We start from the raw sequence: 18091 nt of genomic DNA on the forward strand, positions 1-18091 counted from the left end.
GGTTACATGTTCAATTCCTTTTTGATTTTTGAACTTAAAAGCATAACAGTGTTTGTTGCTGCTTCTCTTGTTTGAGTGTCGTCATCATGTTCTATGACATCACAAAGCCAGTCTCTTGCATCAAGGATGACATCACAAAGTGTTGTTGTCATAGAGTTTGATGTCATGGCAACCATGGAAACACAGAACACACATGCACGACGAACAAAAGGTTCAATATGACTTCGAATCGGGATGAGAAACTCGAGAAGAGAGAGTGACATTTTTTCACAAATCTTAAAACAAATTAATCGCAAAAATTAAAAAAAAAAAAGCAAAAAAAAACATCCAAGCCTGTGTTTTTTAAATGTATTTATCCTCGATGTGAAGAGGCGATGAGGCATAACACACTTTATACTCTGACCCAGTCTCCACTTGACTTCGGCAATTTAGAATACTATTGGATATAATTTCAAGAAAATTATTCTGCCGATTGATTTATGGCTTAGCAGAAGTTTGTACAGTGTTTTTAGAGCCTTACTCTACAGCATAAAAGCAGTGGGGATTAAACTTCGCCCCTTTTATAGTAAAACTAAGTGTTTTAACCACGCCATCATATAAAAATATACGTAACGTACCATTGAGTTAGATGTAGAGTACAGTATGGTCCCTAATGCATACAACATTCGACCAAGAATAATCGAATCAGTGCCCATCAAATCCAGAGTTCTGATTCTCTTGTCATAATTTGTCATCAGAGGAAAGAAAAAATAGCCTGCAACCGGCCCAAACTGGTCTGGCGTTGGTTCTGGGACTGTTTTTCTTGCCTAAATGTTTAAAAATTATATATGAAAACTAAAAAACTTTATTTTTTCTAATTTTTTTTTATAGTTAATAAAAAATAGATTTTTTGCCTTTCCAAATCTTCTCGTTTTGCTTTCAATTCTTTTTTCCAGAACTTCTTTCCAGTGTAATTGTGTTGATGAGGAAGACACCTTTTCCTCATCTTTAAATTTTTCCTGCTACAGAAATCAAAAAAACAATTTTAATCCCTCCAAAAAATTTTAATTTTATTGATATAAACACATAAGACATGCATTAGCTGAATTATTTTTGTACTTCTACTTTGTTAATGTCGGTTATTTGTTGATTATTTATTCCACTTATTCTTCCAGAAGCCATGACCAATACATCCAACATAACAACTCTTTGCTGGAGATTGTAGTGCTCACTGTAGAACTCTGACACAATATAACTTGAAACCTGTAACAATTAAAAAAATCTATTTTTGATGTAGTTTGTAAATTTCGTAAGCTCTGGAACCTCTAAATAAAACTGGCAGTGTGGCAAAGTAATCAAGCTTTTAAAGACAACAACTTGAGATACTAGGTTTCTTTTTATATAAATAAAAGTGATTACTGCATATGACATTAATTTCTTTAGAAATCGAAATTTAACCAACAGTTTAATTATCCTGCAAAATTAGTCTAACTGATATAACTTTTAAGACATATTCTCTTACTTGTTTAGGATTGAGAGTTAGTAATGATGTTATTGCCTGTTTAACTTTTACATCGAAATTACTAAGTGCATAATTATTTTGAAGGTTTAGCAAAATCTTGCACAGCTCAACTGAAATCTATAAACAAAAAGTTCCAAATTATTAACTTAAGAAATAACATTGAAAAATTTTCTTAAATAAAAAACGAAATTGGTTTTTAGTTCTAGCATTCTACCTCTATTGCAGCAACATTGTCTTTGTTTATTAAATTGTTGAGGCAGTTTAAATAAATTTCCATAGATTCTGCATCTTTATTTTCAATTAAACCAGCCATACAATCTCTTATGTACATGGGTTTTGCTACCTAAACATATAAAAAAAATAAAATGTATGCAGCAATTTTTAAAAGTTTAATTTTACTGGCTTAGTGTGTAATGGCATAAAGTAATTTTGGATATTATCAAACTGATGATACTGCCTGTAGTTAAAAGGTATTACTAACATGTTACTTAAGGGTGTTTTAACATTAAAACAGTAAGGATTGTACTAAGGACCTCAAGTGACAAAGCTAAGATTCATAACCTACCGGCAGCATGGTGTGGTGGTAAGAACACTTGCTACACCACACATGAGGTCGTGGGTTCAATCCCCACTGACCTCATGCTGTAGCGCCCTTGAGTAAGGCGCTATAAACAGTATGAACTCCTGCTGAGCCAGCAATTAATCAGAAGCATAGTTACTGGGCAATTATAATCTATAATATCCCAAACTGCCACAGGCAACTTAAGACTGAGTCGAAGTAACTCAAAAAACCTCTATGGTTTAGAAATAAAAATGTTGTAAATTTATTAAAACTACCTTGGAAAATGTTTCTTCTTTGGGCAAATCATAAGCAAATAAATCCTCATCATCACTCAAATTATCATCACTATCCAGTTGATCATTTTCCAGTTTATTTTGTTGGTATTCATTAATTTCTTTAACCTCGTTCGGTATAGGAATATTTTTTGCCTTCACGATCTTCATAAAAGATTGCTTGTCCGTTGTGTAACTTAATTTATCTTTAATTTGAGTGGGGTTTATAGAAGAGATTTCGGACTTAATATTGCTGAAAAAAACGTGTACATAAATAGGTTGCGAATTAGAAATAAAATATGTTTTTTTACAAAGTACAGTAACAACTTAAATTATTTTTAAATGCTTTACTTGTAAATTACTTCTTGTTCTGAATAGAATTCAGGGTCAGGTACTTGTACATCTTTTGATAATTCCATCAACTTTAAAGCTTCTTTATTGTTATTGTAATCAAATTTAAGCCTACATAAAAAAAAAAAACAGGTTAAGTTAACCATTGTTAAGTTTAGATTTTAAATTCATGGTACATATTGAATGCATAACAATGTTAAAGCCATTTTAGTAATATTACCAATATTACTGCAATTACAAAAAGTTAGGGTATGCGGGGTAGTACATATTTTTAAAGTTAGACCCAATAAAAAAACACCTGCAGTTTATAGCTTAAGTAATAGTGCTTATAATGGTAATATGCAATTCTAAGACACCCTCATGTTTATGATACTATAAAGAATACTGACAAACTTTTAAATATTTAAGGAATATTTACGTTGAGTTATTTTTGGCAGGTAACTTTAGTATTTCAGTTAATTTCTCCCCAACAATCATCCCCAGACATCTCATATTTTCATCAGATGATTCCAAATGATTTTTCATTCCATTCATAAGACTTTCAGTTACATCTCAATATAAAAAACAAAAATTTAAATTAATATTTACCAAAAATTAACATAAAAAAAAACATACAAAATTATGTGATAAATTTTGTACCCAAATAAAATAAAACTTGGTATCTCAACATAAGGTCTATTGTTCGATTACCATTGCTTGCATGTTGTTGTGTCCTTGAATAAGATCATAACATTAATCTCTCTATAAGTCAACTAAAAATATTATTAAAAATTCTTTTTTTTTTACACTTACCATTAGTAAACTTTTGATCCAGTGTTTGGTTTCGTAAATACCGAATACAGATTAAAACAGAGGTTGTGATGTATTTGTGCTGCTCGTAGGAGGTGTGTTTTATGGCGCTGGCACTTGCCCATACACTCAAAAGTTGTGTCAACAACTAAGAAAAATTTAAATAAAAATCTAATTTAATACCACTTTATAAATATATATATATATCAAAATAAGGCAAACTATGACACAACATAACATTGTAAATATACGACAAAACCTTAGCAATAATACCTCTTGTAGTAAGTGTCCCGTATTTGGTAAGCTGTTTAGGTAGCCAATCACATTTTCCGGAACATTGTTGCTTTTAAAATGTTTCATAATAAGAAATTTTCGAAGCAAAATAAATTTGACTTTCGATTTTTTCGCAATAAGATCCCCAAGTATATTACACATACAATGTGGACTAAAAAAAAACAATATCAGAATATTAATATTTGATAAAAAAAACCTAAAAAGCACAACTTACATTAAAGATTGTTGAAACAGGCAAAGCAGTAAGGGTTGTAAACAACGATCAGAAACACCATAAAATATTTTGTTTAAAATTCTTCGCCAGACAAAATTCTTGTGTGTATGTGATATAACTGCTGGCAGTAGAGGTTTAAAAATGTATTCTAAAAAAGCAAGAAATATTAATTAAATACCAAACATAAAAACAAATCTGTTATATTAAGCTAGAAAATTGCAAAGACAGCTTAAAATTGAGCTTCATCAGCTTAGGCCATAAAGTTTAACTTTACTGTTTAGCATATTTAAGAAAGATAATACTGGTATTAACTTATGCCGAGTTTAAAAATTCATTGTCAGAATAATGATTAGCCTGCATCACCAGATCTATAACATCCAAAACTGGCAAAGCAAATTAGATAATATATGCTAAGTGTGAATTGAGAATAAAAAAAAACAATATGCTAGTTGACATTACCTGATTTTCCAATTAGTCCCAATTGCCCAATCACAAGTGATAAAAACTTAGTATTTATCACTTTATCATTATCTTCAGTTTGTAAAAAGTTGACCAGTTCTTTAATCGTTTCAACAATCTCAACCCCCAGAAAAATAAAATATTTTTCGTGATGAAAAAAATTACTAAAAAAGAAATGGTAAATTGGATTGCTGAGTTAAATGTATATTTTTACAGGTTTGAAAACAATAATAGTTATTATGTGATAAACTATGTATAATAAGATTTCACCACAGCTTAGACTATAGCACAGTATATATTACTTATATATACATATAGTTTGGAAAAATAAAAATTTATTTACATACTTTGTTGATAATAATTTGTTCGATGTAAGCTCCGGTAGTGAAGCAATAAAAGTGACAATTTTCGGCCACAGTTCCTGACTTGGTGGGGCTGATGAGCTACATTCCTGCATCAGTAGTTTACGGAATATATTAGATTGGAATAAAAACTGAAGCAAAGAAATAATCACCTCTGACCTTTCTTTAAGTCTAAAAAATATAAAAAAGTCAGCTAAAATTGAAATAAATATATAAAATATAAAATGATGAAAAACAAAATTATTTAGGATTTTTAAATAAATTATAAGACTATTTTTATTTTCAGTCTATTGGGTAAAATTTAAATTATTAATCAATAATCTTGGTCATTAAAATATATTTTAAATATATACTTGGTCTGGTTTAGAAGAGAATAAAAACAAAGCAATGCTGTATCTGGAGGAAGGTGTGAAACAATTTCTTTCAATAAAGTATTGGAATAAGAACTAGATAACCATTCTTTACTTGATTGCAAAATTACTAACTCCAATAAATTGCAATAAACTTGGTAAGAATGGCTGTCAACCGATGACTTTAAAATCTTAAAAAATAAAATAGAAAATAAAGGTTTAGAAAAATTTAAAGTTTTTAAATTTTGTTTTTAGGTTTTAAATTTTCTCCTGACCTGATTTAGTTCAACTAAACATTGAGTTGTTTTACTGTTTTCAAAGTTACATGATCGAAGTTGATTCATCCACTCTCTAACCCATATCCTGCTCTTATCTTCCATACTTTATAATTATCACAACTTTACAAAAATTTAATAAAGACCTAAACATAAAAAAAACAAGAAATAAAAACCAGGTTAAAAATAATTAAAAAATTACAAATATTTAAATAAATATTTTTTAATTTAATTGATTTAATGCATTTTTCTGTGGGAGTCAGTTGTTGGTTGATGTTGCCATTCCTCCCTTTTCAACTTTTGTAGTTCGGCTTTAAGGCAATGAATATTCTCTTCTGCTAACCTGCAATCATAAATACTCAATTCTTTTTGTAATTTTATAAACTCTGGATCGTTAGAAGTAGTATGATAAGAGCTTTCTACATTTTCTTTGACCTCTTGAACCCTTTTTCGGTAGCTTTCAAATTCTGAATCTGTCTCGATAATATCTTTTTGTAACTTTGATATATCTTGTTCTAAACTTTTTTGAGTTTTAATTGAACTTTTAAGTGAGTTTTGCTGATCCATAGCCTTACTTAAATTTGCCTCAGACTCGATTAAGTCGAGTTTTAAGGATTCCAATTTTTTTAATCTTTCTGATTTTCTGAAATCAGAATTTTTACTGCATGGGTCATATTTGTTAGAAAAATCCTGCATTTCTTTTAAAAATTCTACATTTTTTTGCTCCTCCTTTTCTTTTTTACTTTTATTTTCCTCAGAAAGTTTTTTAATCGTCTCCTCCATGTTTTTTTCTTGCGCTTTTAAACTTTGCAACTTATGCGACGCAACTTCCGTCTCGCATTGCTCTTTAAAAAACTTTTCTTTTTCATTTACTAAAACAGTATTTTGTAATTGGTCAATTGCAATTTTAATGGAATTGATTTCACATTCTCCGGCGATAATATCAGCGTTTATTTGAGTAATTTGCGCGTGTCGGTTTTCGGCGTTTTCTTCGGATTGTAAAATTTGCTGAAATAAAGAAGGCAGGTTGCCCTTGTCCGCCATATTTATCTTTTAACAGAATTGGAACTTAATACCTTACAGTTTTATCAACCTAATAAAGTTATTTTTAATCTAATTTAGTGTTATTCATCACGAAAATAAAAAAGCCCGCGTGGAAATGTTGTTAAGTTAAGATTGTGACATATAAATTACAAAGTCACAACTCTTGTTAATCAAATTATTTTTAGTTATCCTCAATATGGGAACTCTACTCTACAACCAAAACATAGTTTTACTACCTTAACAGGGCAAATCTAAATTGCTTTTAGAGGTTTTATATACTAGCTAATAAGCCTTTCAAATTTAACCTAGTAGTTAATATAGTTCTCTGTATGATATGTCCTTTACTTTGCTGTTTAAAAAAATCAGCAATGTATTCATAATTTTTTTTTTCTTATATATCTTTATCCTCGATGTGGGAAAATTAAATGCGCGACTTATACATAGAGTAACATTATGCTGCTGATTAAGTGCTGGCTCAGCAGAATTTCGTACCGTTTATAGCGCCTTACTCAAGGCCGCTACAGCATGAGATCAGTGGGGATTGAACCCATGCCCTCATGTGTGATGCAGCAAGTGTTTTTACCACTACACCATGCTGCCGGTTTTTGGTTGTCGAACCTAATAAGAAGAACCAAGTCCATTAGTCAAACGTAAAAAGTTAAACATATATATTTTACATATAGTAAGTTTTTTTTACAAAAAAAACACAACGAGTTAAGCACAATATTTCATAGTTAGTTAGTATTCGATTATTAAAAAATAAAAACAACATTGCTAGGAAGAACCACTATACTGTTAAAAAAATACCTGATACAAAAATATGGCTGACTACATCTTACAGAAATCGGACTTGAAGAAAAAATATAAAACATCAAAAAGTAACACCCATAAAATTAACACTATTTTTTTGAAGAATTAGAACCATCATCAACAGAAATTGATTTACATTTCCCCATTTATTAACCTAAAAATAGAAATAGTTAATAAGCATTTATGTCACAAATTAGTATAAGTAAGAGTAGGGGGTAGAAAAATTACTATGAACTTAAGCCTTAACGTTTGCCTTCTTACATTAAGAATAAATAAATATTAAAACTATATCTTCTTACCTATAGTAAGAGCCTTTTAGGTCGACCAGACTGTTGTGTGACCCATTTTCAACAATTTGACCATTCTCTATTACAGCAATATTATCACAATTCCTTAAAGTTGAAAGGCGGTGGGCAATTACAATACAGGTTCTGTCCTGCATTGCATTATCCAATGCAGCCTGTACCACCTACAAAAATATACAATTACTTTACAAAACGTTTGAAACAATAAATTTTCTTATCATTTTTTTTCCTAAGTTGGCCAACTTTAGAGCCAAAATAGTTGATTACTTTTGCTGTGTGGGCTCTATTTAGCACTGCAATTGCAAGTATTAATTAAAACTGACCAGGTATATTACCTTATTAATAACTTCAAAATTAGGTACACTACACTTAAAAAATCCAAATACCTTTTCACTTTCTGTATCCAGGGCAGAAGTAGCTTCATCAAGAAGTAAAATTTTAGGTTTCCTAATCAAAGCCCGGGCAATTGCAATTCTCTGTTTTTGTCCACCAGAAAGTTGACTCTCTTGCCCGCCTATCCTAGTTTCATATTTCTAAAAAAATAAACTTCACAGTAAAATCGTCGACCTTCTTACTTAAAGACTTAACAAATATATATTTTTACCTCTGGCAAAGATTCGATAAAATCATGAATATTTGCTAATTTTGCAGCTTCTGTTATCTCCCGATCGCTAATATCTCTTTCACAGTCTCCCAACCTTTATAAATAAAAAAAAACTAAAACTTATTTCAAATAAATTAAAAAAATATTTTTAGTAATAAAATGATTTGTTTAAACTTACATGATGTTCTCCTTTATTGTTTGGTCAAATAAAACTGGTTCTTGGGACACCAGACCAAGTTGAAGTCGCAACCATTTCACATTTAAGTCTGTCACATTAACACCATCTATCAACTAAAAACACAATTTGTTAAAATTACCAAATATAAAACCACACAAACACCATTTTTAAACACTATTTTTTTAGTATTACCAAAAATAAACCCATAAAAACACCAATTTCTAACATTATCAAACATACAACCACACAAAAGCACCATTTTTTAAACACCAATTTTTAATATTACCAACCATAGAACCGTACAGTTATAACCATATAACAACTATACAAAACCTAATTTAACTTTTTTAAATAACTATACTGTTCTTACCAATTGTCCTTTATTGCAATCATAAAATCTCTCAATTAAATTGACGCAAGTCGATTTTCCACATCCAGAATGGCCAACCAGGGCTAGAGTTTGACCTTTGGAAACAGTTAAGTTACAACCTTGTAACACTTCCACTTCTGGTCTATTTGGATAAGTGAAATGGACAGAATTGAAATCAATGACTCCGGTGCAATGAGACTAAAAAATCAAAGTTACAAATTAAAAAAAGGCAAAAAAGTAGTCTCCTGCTGTTACTACGAATGCAAATATATTTATAAAAGAGCAAAGCAACAAAGTTTTTATTTTTTTCCAGCCACCATAAACTCATATAGTAAAGTGCTGTCGGGGATTTTTTTACCAATCAGATAACCTATCCACAGCTTAATTAACAATCAAACAATGTCACCAAGTCAATAATACTCAAAACTGGCAAAGGTAACTCAAGTTTAGGTCAGCAAATCAAAAGTTACCAAAATTTAGACAGTGGCCTCCTTTTTACTACAAGAAATTATAAAGCAAAGTCCTTGGAACTTACAGGATTTTTTCCTTTATCACTCCAAACATCTATTTCTGGAACAGTGTCCAGAAGTTTTAATATTCTCTGTGCGGAGGTCTTGGCTTCGGCAAAATCTGGAATAAACATGCTGTTCTGTCCAGCACATACTGCTCCAAAAAACATGGCCAAAAACACCCTAAAAAAATGTTAAGTAAATATGCCTAGGTAGAAACTAACCAATTTTCAAAAAATATGAATGAAAAATTTTGGTTAAAATATAAATTTAAAATTATTACATTAACCCCTATATTCAGCAAATTGTTTTTAATAATAATAAACTTACGAGAATACAGATTCAAACTCAAGACCTTCATTTAATAAAAGGTAAACTGCTAATCTGAACACAGCAGCAAGCACAAGATTGGGTGTAAGTTGGGAATAACCATAAGCCAAACTTTTGATCACATTTTTTCTGTTTGATGTTCTAAAAATTTTTTATAATTTCTTAACTATATTCTTACTTTAAATTTGCAGTGTAAACATGGGGTAATTTTTGCTACCCTGGCATTGGGTAATTTTCGCTAATTTTTAATTTGACATTAGCTCTATTTATAAATTAAACCTTTGACAATAAGTGACAGTACAATGATTACCTCTCAGTTTCTGCAAGAGATTTCTTATATTTTTTCAACAAATAGTTTTCTTTAGTTGATGATGCCACCAATCTTATGTTGTCTATTCCCTGAGAAGATATTTTGGCTATAAAGGAATAGTGGTAAAGCATTAAATCACAACATACAAAAATAAATAATTGTTAAAACATTTTCAAATAAATAATTTAGAACCAAAAGTATTATAAATTTTATCTATAATTACTTTGTAAATTAAGTTTTTCAAAAATTGAACAAATCACAAAAAATTTAATATTCAAACTAAAAATTTGAAAAAAATAATATGCCATTTAACATTTACTCTTTTACACAACATGTGCTATTATATACCAGCGTCTTCATATTGTTCCTTGACCACTTTATCCTGACCAGTAATTAACCACATATCCACAATCCCACCCAGTAACATGAAAGGAACTAAACCCAACATTAACAAACTCAATTGCCAGCTTAGCATAAATGAGATAATAATTGCAGCACCTGAAATGCAAAAAAAGTTATTTTTAAATTTTTGTTTTTTTGATGAATTGTAAAAAAAAAAATAATGAGACTGGCGACACAAAATTCCATCACCTGAATTTCTGGGTTTGAAACCCACCCTTTATAGTTAATTGTGTACTTAATCAAAAAGCTTATAAATGGTAATAACTTTAGCCAATTTAAGTTCAATTGCAGCGTTCTCACATTGAAATACATTTTTTTTTTAAATATGTTGACCACTATATAGGTAAGGTGTTTTTTGCATATCAAACACCTCTTAAATCTCTATTATTATTTGCTTACCTAATGCACCAAAGTTTTGAAAAATAAGCGACAACCTTGACCCAGTGCAGCCCTGCACTTTAACAGCATCTGTAGATAGTCTGAAAGCAAGAGCACTTGCATTATTATCGGGCTTGTCAAAATAAGAAATATCTTGACGGAGGATCGAGCGGAAAGCTCCTCTGCGAATCCTAACAGTTAATTGTGTTCCTGATTTTCCGAACATCACTTCCTAAAAGTAAAAAAAAGATGAAAAAAAATAAATTTTTTTAAATTAAAATTTTTTTCGAGGTTAAATTATTTTTTCTACTACCTTAATTATGTATGAAATAAAAGTGAGACAACCCAGGAAAAACATGATTAAACTATATTCGGTCGCTTGTTTGCTTTGTAGATCAGCATCATCTTCTGCAAATAGTGATAATGCACTTCCAAATAGGTAACCAAGAACAGGGTCGGCTGATCCGGCAATAACAGAGAAAAACACACCAACTAAAAAAGAAAAATACATCATCAAAAAAACGTTTTTGTAATTAGTATTTATTTATCCTTGATTTAACGGACAGTCAATAAGTTAGTCACAATCTGTTACCACTACCTAGTTATAAGTTAGCTGGTATATTAATAACATGCAAAAGAATCATCTTACTTTACTATACTACAACGAAAGAGCATTTAATTAAACCTATTACCCTAATACTAGCAAAATCAACTTAAGACCTATGTAAGAATATAAGAGTTACCCTATATTTAGCCTGTGAAATTCGCCATCTTAAATTAACTAAAAGTTTAAACCAATTTTAAATAAAATTAATTGAAATAAATATGTTAACATTAACACACCAGCAAGATATATCCACTCAGGCTTATTCATTTGAAAAATCCTCCAAACTGTATCGTCCTTTTTCTTATCATTATCATTACCAGAATTTTGAACCAAAGTGTTTGAGTCGTCTTTGTTTGACAGAAGTTTGGACAAAAAACTTGGCTTCGACTTGGATAGCGAGATTTTGATTTCTGGTAACTCCAAATTTTCTAGAAAAAATGCTTATAAGTTAGAAGAAACCATGGCAGTTGTATACCATAAAATATGAAACATTCTTTTTTTAACAAAACTCACTTTAAAACCAATTTCTTTTTATTGAAAAACTTATTTACAAAAAAAAAAATTTTTTTACCCATAGCATCATACACTTCTAGTTTCTCATCAGAGTATTCCTTTATATCACTACTTTGTGCATTAATAAGATTTCTGTAAACTCCATTTTCAATGTTAATCAAGTCGTTATGATTGCCTTGTTCAACAACTTGTCCATTACTCAAGACAATAATTTTGTCAGCATCTTGAATTGTCGATAATCTATGAGCGATCACTATAGTTGTCAAACCTTAAAATAGTAAAAAAATATTAAAATAAAATTTGGCGGCAGTGGGGATCAAACTTTAGATCCCATGTTGTAATCTACAAATTGTCCACCTTTTGATGCTTTGTCAATGGCATTTTGCACAATTTGTTCACTTTTCCTATCCAGCGCTGAAGTTGCTTCGTCCAAAAGTAAAATGCTCGGATTTCGAACAATAGCTCTTGCGATTGCAATCCTCTGTTTTTGCCCGCCGCTGATTTGTACCCCTCTATCGCCAACCAAAGTCTCAAATTTCTATTTTAAAAATCAAAATTGGTAAAAAAATAATAAATAATAAAAAATTAAATGCTTTACCTTAGGTAAGTCCATGATAAAGTCGTATGCATTCGCTTGCTTAGCTGCATTGACCACTTGTTCATAAGATATATTATCACCTCCCCATTTTATATTTTCACCAATAGTTATATTAAACAAGACTGGCTCCTGACTCACTACTCCAATATGTTGCCTCAGGTATTGGACATTTATCGTCTTGATGTCATGACCGTTAAAGAGAATTTGCCCATTCTAAAGAAAAAAACAGAATTAAAAAAAAGATTTTAAATACTGTAAATGCTGTGATGCAACAGTCAAAACTATTGTTTATCTTTAACTAAGACCTTGGGTTTAATTCCTACTGCTTCTATATCAAAGTATCAATTAGTTAAATGCTTTAAACAAGACTAACTTATAAAATAATTATTAACGCTAGTCGATAGCTGTACGGTCAGGATTTTAATTTACCTAATAAGCTGCAGTTTTTTATTGGCGCACAACAAACAGCAGTTTATGTTAATTTATAGGTATATAAATTCGACATACATATTTATAATCTACTAAGCTCCAATATATTGAGATATAACATACCTTTGGGTCATAAAACCTTTGAAGAAGTTGAACAATTGTACTCTTTCCACTTCCACTTTGACCAACGATTGCTACTTTTTCTCCTGGGTTCACATTTAAACTTAGATTGCTTAAAACCTAAACACCAAAAAGAAAACTTTAAGAAAAAGAAAACATTTTATGTTAGTTTAGCACTTACCTCTACTTCTGGTCTAGAAGGGTAATTGAATGACAAATCTTTTATTTCAATTGATGTCGATTTTAGATCAGGTTTTTTACCCTTATTATCAAACACATCAATTTTTGACTCTGTGTCGATTATTTTAAAAACTTGACTGGCTGCGGTGGTGGCTGCACTAAAGAACTCCAGGTTCTTTGAAATCTAAAAAACAAAGTTCTTACAGTTACTTTAATGCAAAACATAATTAAAGAAACAGATCACTTGTATATCATAAAGATCTTAAAAATTTTAGGAGGTATGAGAGAGAGAATTTAAGAGGACTGTAAAATACAAAAAAGGGAAATTAGTTAGGCCAGTAAGATACGGGAAAGAATTAGTCAGTACTGCAAGGTACAAAAGAGAATTAGCTTAAACAGCAAAGTACAAGGGTTCTAATAAAAACTGTAAAGTACAAGTAATCTGAAGAAACTAGCACAAATTACATAAAACTCTAAAAATCTTCACTTAAATCACTTACCGTTCCCAGTGCAAATGAGGCAAAGATGACAGAAAAAAACGCAGTAATAAAATCCCCAACGTCAATTTCATAATCGATAACCAATATTGAACCATACCAGAACGAAATGCCATACATTCCAAAAACCAGTAATCTCTGGAAACCAATACTTAGCCCGCCGAGCCAGCTTTTTTTCATGCCAACTTTTCTTGCTTCACTCAAGTGCTTGCTATATCTAATTGGAAAAAAAGAGTTTTTACTACAAAATTTATTAATTATAGTTTTATAGTAGAAATTGATAAACGGAAACATATCTTTTTAATTTTTTTATACTATTTCTAACCTTTCTACTTCTTTGTTCTGGCAGCTGAAAGCAGTAATTGTTCTAATTGCTAAAAAGGCTTGTTCAGCAATGGCACCCGCTCTTCCATAGGCTTTTAACTCGGTTTCAGCATAATTACTATGGACCTAAACCAAAATAATTAAATTTTTTTTTCGTAATAACTTTAAACAATAACTAATGCAACACTACTAACCTTTAGTACACAACTAAAGACGATCCCAAGAAATGGAGCAATAGCCAGATTAACTAAAGTTATCTTCCAAGTATAAATAAATGCAACGATTAAACTACCAACAAGTACGCTGAAGTACTGGATTGATATTCCTATTTTATCGCCCATACCTTCTTCAATCTTTTTCATGTGTCTAAAAAATTAGATTTTATTTAGCAACCGTGTTATGTGAAAAGGTTGGCTTTACAACCTAAACATTTGCGTTAGTTGCCATTAATATTTCATTAATTTGATGACATTCCATGATTAAAAAAAAGTAGACTTAACATCATACATTAAGATGCTACAACATGAATTTATATATTTATTTTAACTTACTCTTTAAAACATGAGTTCAGGTGACTGGCTGGGGTAAGATCATGAAACGAAATATCTTGTCTTAAAATCGACTCAAAGTAATGCTGACGAATTTGAGTAGCTTGCCTGTAAACAAAAAAGGTTATCAACAAATTATACAAAATGTACTGATAGGGTTGCAAATTGGTAACAAACAGATAGTATCACCAAATTTGGTCCTTGGTTTGATTCTCAATGATTCTCTATCATAGAATCTTTTAAGTAAGATTGTATTAACAAAACTTTTTAGGCAAGTTCAAAAAATATGTAGATAGACAAAACTCTACTACCTGACAGCAACAAGTGACCAACATGCAACAAAAATCGAGCAAAAAATAAAAACAAGAAGTCCGATTATCACGAAGTAAATGCAAATCTCAATACTCGATTTTTCAAAGTCGTTAATGACATCCTCATCTAACCTAAATGACCGAAAAAATTTGAAACTTTTTTAAAATTTAAAAATCAAAAATCAGGTAATTCATAGCAACAGATTTAATTAAACAAAACTTGTTCGAAAAAAAAAATTGTAGATGATAAATTTATAGATTACACACTTACCCTGCCATTAAAGCACATAGTAAACAATTCTGAAAGAGGCCAAAGTTTGCAAATTTAGTTGTTAGATCTCCGAACAACACAAACAACAGGGGAACACTACAACCAGCTAGTAGACTGGTTATTGTGCCAACCACCATTAAACACCAATCTAAGGTAGTTGCATATCGAAACTGTATATGAGAGTTAAATAATGATGAGCTATCACCACAAATTATTGATGCATTATATTAAATCTTTAGTAGAAACCCAAGGTTTTGCTAAAGAAATCAATGGTACGTGTCTTGTTTTATTAAAATGCTATTTTGTTATTGCTACAGGCTTCTACTAAAGATTGATTTAGATTTCAATTAATTTTTTTTATAGATTTATTTAAAAATTAGTACATGCACAAAATTATATTCGTCATTATTAAACCTTTATAAGTAACAAAAAGTTTATTGAAAGAAAAACTTACTAAAATTCTGTAGGAGACTTCCGGCACTTTTGCAGAAGAGTTGTCAATATTTTTTTGATTGTCCAAGCTCTTAGTTAAACTAATAATACAAAATAATATATATATATATATATATACAATAATTCTAAGTAGGGAATTGCATCATCTGATCATACACACTATTTTACTTACTTTTATAAAAAGGTAAATGCAAATAATAATGTATTTTTCAATTATTTGTTATACCTGACGTTTGCATCTTCATTCGTAGTATGTTGTTCTGATTTATGCTCCTGATCTTGAGCTTCCCTTTTCTTATCTGTATACACTTTATTCTCGTGCAAAAGTTCGGTTCCTTCTTCTTCCATTATTTAATTATCTGACATAAAAAAATGCAGGTATATTTAAATTAATTTAAGCAATTTTTTACGAACGTGCCGACAAATAAACTCTGAAACGGAGACATCTTTACAGTAAATATAATCAGTAAACAAAATTTAATAGCAAATAACACCAGATCTCTATCTGTTTCTAAATAAAGCAACGTTAAACAAGTTAGATTTAAAAGGAAACAATGTACTTACATCGTCGGCAGTTTCTTTGTTAGACCTTGTTATAAAACAATTAAAATTACGCTGCAATTGTCGGAAAACAATTGACCTTCGCGGGCAATTCTTGTTGTTAAGACTGTCGTTTCAAAACAAACAAAAGTCGTAATTGTCAATATTTAACTAAAGTTATCCTCAAAAAGTTGGCAAATATAAATTAAAAAAAAAAGATCTCCAAGGAAACTTTAATGTAACTTCTATTGACAATTATAACAAATAGTCTTGTTAAAATAGGTCCAAAAATGTTTTATTACCTTGAATTTAACTACCCATACGGTTTTACTAAAAGGTAAACATTATAAAGTTCTTTAAGCTACTTCTAAGAACAACACAAAAATATACCAAATCAATCTTATTTTTTATTACCTAAGGATTTCGTTCATTACGATAATTAAGCATTTTAAAAAATGAGATAAGGAAGAGCGAAATAGTTTATTTTGATTAAAAGTAAATACAGTTTATAAATGAAACTTCTTTCTACTGGTGTCCATTTCATGTCTTTTGTGAATCCATTCATATTCCCCAAACTTTGAGTCAAAAAGTCCCTTTTGTAATGAGCGCAACTTTAAGGTAAACCTGGGTCCTATCTCTTGCAGACCCACTCGCTTTTCGTTGCGAAAAATATACCGATGATGTCTGAAAAAAATAAAGTCTCGCTGGTTGTGGAAAGTTGCGACTTGGCGGCCTTTAAAGTGGGGGTCATGTGGATAAAGAGCTGCAATCATTCGACCTACAGAGTGACCAAGTCGAGTTGAGAAATTATTAAGAATAACTTCAGGTTGGTGTTCAGTGGGAGTTGTACTGTTACGAATTTCTTTTCTCACTTTAACATTTGAAAGCTTAAAATGTGCAGTTGGCCCATCCGGTAAATGACACAGTAAGAGTGCATTAGGTGCCTTACGATCTTCATTTATGATCATGATGTCAGTAAAACCTTTATCCATGCACTGCGGGATTACTTTCTTTAGGTCTAAAGCCCTTCTGTAATACACAAATGAGTTAGGCAAACTTTCAGAAAGCTCTTTTAAAAAACGAGTTGTTCTAGATCGAGGCCGATCAGATGTTGTCAATAAAATTTTAGGCAATGTCTTTCTTTTAAAGTAATCCTGCATCTCATCTGTATCTTCATCAAGGAGGACCTCTTTGTCATCCGGAAACACCATCGTGTCTTCTTTTTCTCTCATGTTGTCCAGAGTCTTTTGTGGCTGGATGGGAGGAGCATCTTTGCCAAGTTTCTCCCTCAACTTCTGTCTTTGTTTCCGGAGCTTGATCTTCTCCTTCCGTTGCTCTTTTCTTTGTTTTATGTAAGCAGCCGTCCTTTTTTGTCGGTTTCGAATCTCAGAAATGTTTCTCTCTGGTTTTGGCATCAATAATGAATCGGGATTTTGGTTTTCGGAACCTGTTGACAACACGGATGCCATGTCGCTGAAGATTCCTCCAGAACAAATGCTAAACTGCTCGGAACAGATACTGTGCTGGTCAAAATCAGAGGTTAAACTTCTCTGATCATCCTCTGTTTCCGAGATCAAGCTTTGATCCCCTTCTTCATAATTACTTTTCTCCTCTTCATCATCTTCCTGGAGATTTTCATCTTCAAGCTCTTCTTCTTTATTTGTATCACCTTCAATTTCTTCTGACATAATAAAACTGGATAAATCTGTAAATTAAAGAATGGTTTTCAATATCTACACAAACTGACAAAATCCAAAAGTATTTTAAAGATTATTTCACGCAGGTATTTAAGCTTTTAAAGATTTTTAAACATTGTTTTACTTTAATTCTTTAAAGTTACTTACATTATAATACAACTAATATGTTAAAACGTAGGTAACGCGCAACTGAGCACAGTATTTACACGCCTTACATAAGCGTTTACATTAACAGCCACAAAAAAATTAACACGTGTCTTCTGGAGCAGGGTTTCCATTAAAATTTGTATTGTATTAGCCAATGATTCCATTTAACTAATTTTGTAGTTTGTTT

General features: G+C 30.7%; 3 protein-coding genes across 4 annotated transcripts; all 3 read right to left on the reverse strand.

Moving 5' to 3' along the window:
- Positions 1 to 2: 2 nt before the first annotated feature.
- Positions 3 to 5502, reverse strand: LOC145758952 (telomere length regulation protein TEL2 homolog). 2 transcript variants are annotated; one of them, XM_082572651.1, is made up of 16 exons: positions 5430 to 5502; positions 5158 to 5345; positions 4790 to 4975; positions 4443 to 4606; positions 3984 to 4131; positions 3749 to 3920; positions 3479 to 3623; positions 3105 to 3237; positions 2687 to 2797; positions 2339 to 2588; positions 1716 to 1844; positions 1502 to 1618; positions 1105 to 1242; positions 894 to 1001; positions 618 to 806; positions 3 to 275 (listed from the first exon to the last, which is right to left on the reverse strand). In XM_082572651.1, exons 1-16 carry the CDS (start codon positions 5496 to 5498, stop codon positions 3 to 5), a joined length of 2520 nt encoding a protein of 839 aa, XP_082428777.1. In that variant the 5' UTR covers positions 5499 to 5502. The 2 variants fall into 2 exon arrangements, with proteins under 2 accessions (XP_082428777.1, XP_082428776.1); XM_082572650.1 differs by having other exon boundaries at positions 1099 to 1242.
- Positions 5503 to 7150: 1648 nt separating this feature from the next.
- LOC145759204 (ATP-dependent translocase ABCB1-like) lies at positions 7151 to 16178 on the reverse strand. Its single transcript, XM_082572972.1, has 27 exons — positions 16085 to 16178; positions 15747 to 15879; positions 15522 to 15600; positions 15068 to 15237; positions 14797 to 14928; positions 14489 to 14593; positions 14132 to 14303; positions 13939 to 14063; positions 13617 to 13830; positions 13118 to 13300; positions 12940 to 13056; positions 12388 to 12600; positions 12147 to 12327; positions 11848 to 12057; positions 11513 to 11704; positions 10983 to 11161; positions 10691 to 10901; positions 10238 to 10387; positions 9890 to 9995; positions 9580 to 9720; positions 9276 to 9432; positions 8741 to 8938; positions 8371 to 8483; positions 8193 to 8286; positions 7975 to 8121; positions 7583 to 7752; positions 7151 to 7437 (listed from the first exon to the last, which is right to left on the reverse strand). Exons 2-27 carry the CDS (start codon positions 15866 to 15868, stop codon positions 7416 to 7418), a joined length of 3903 nt encoding a protein of 1300 aa, XP_082429098.1. The 5' UTR covers positions 15869 to 15879; positions 16085 to 16178; the 3' UTR covers positions 7151 to 7415.
- A 269-nt stretch (positions 16179 to 16447) lies between these two features.
- On the reverse strand, positions 16448 to 18004 carry LOC145759258 (ribosome production factor 1-like). Its single transcript, XM_082573035.1, has 2 exons — positions 17905 to 18004; positions 16448 to 17765 (listed from the first exon to the last, which is right to left on the reverse strand). Exon 2 carries the CDS (start codon positions 17746 to 17748, stop codon positions 16567 to 16569), a length of 1182 nt encoding a protein of 393 aa, XP_082429161.1. The 5' UTR covers positions 17749 to 17765; positions 17905 to 18004; the 3' UTR covers positions 16448 to 16566.
- Between the last annotated feature and the right edge of the window lie 87 nt (positions 18005 to 18091).

The sequence above is a fragment of the Corella eumyota genome, chromosome 7 (genome assembly GCF_963082875.1).
Source record: "Corella eumyota chromosome 7, kaCorEumy4.1, whole genome shotgun sequence".
Classification (NCBI taxonomy): Eukaryota; Metazoa; Chordata; class Ascidiacea; order Phlebobranchia; family Corellidae; genus Corella; species Corella eumyota.

What these genes read in the sequence shown, in the direction of transcription:
- LOC145758952 (XM_082572650.1), bottom strand. Translation starts at nt 5,498, where the DNA reads ATGAATCAACTTCGATCATGTAACTTTGAAAACAGTAAAACAACTCAA. An exon ending in GGGACTAATTGGAAAATCAG is followed by an intron (nt 4,132 to 4,442) that starts GTAATGTCAACT and finishes TTGCTTTTTTAG; the next exon opens with AATACATTTTTAAACCTCTA. An exon ending in ACTCTACATCTAACTCAATG is followed by an intron (nt 276 to 617) that starts GTACGTTACGTA and finishes ATTTGTTTTAAG; the next exon opens with ATTTGTGAAAAAATGTCACT.
- LOC145759204 (XM_082572972.1), bottom strand. Translation starts at nt 15,868, where the DNA reads ATGGAAGAAGAAGGAACCGAACTTTTGCACGAGAATAAAGTGTATACA. An exon ending in TTATCATGGACTTACCTAAG is followed by an intron (nt 12,328 to 12,387) that starts GTAAAGCATTTA and finishes TTTTTAAAATAG; the next exon opens with AAATTTGAGACTTTGGTTGG. An exon ending in ATTGCAATAAAGGACAATTG is followed by an intron (nt 8,484 to 8,740) that starts GTAAGAACAGTA and finishes TTGTGTTTTTAG; the next exon opens with TTGATAGATGGTGTTAATGT.
- LOC145759258 (XM_082573035.1), bottom strand. Translation starts at nt 17,748, where the DNA reads ATGTCAGAAGAAATTGAAGGTGATACAAATAAAGAAGAAGAGCTTGAA.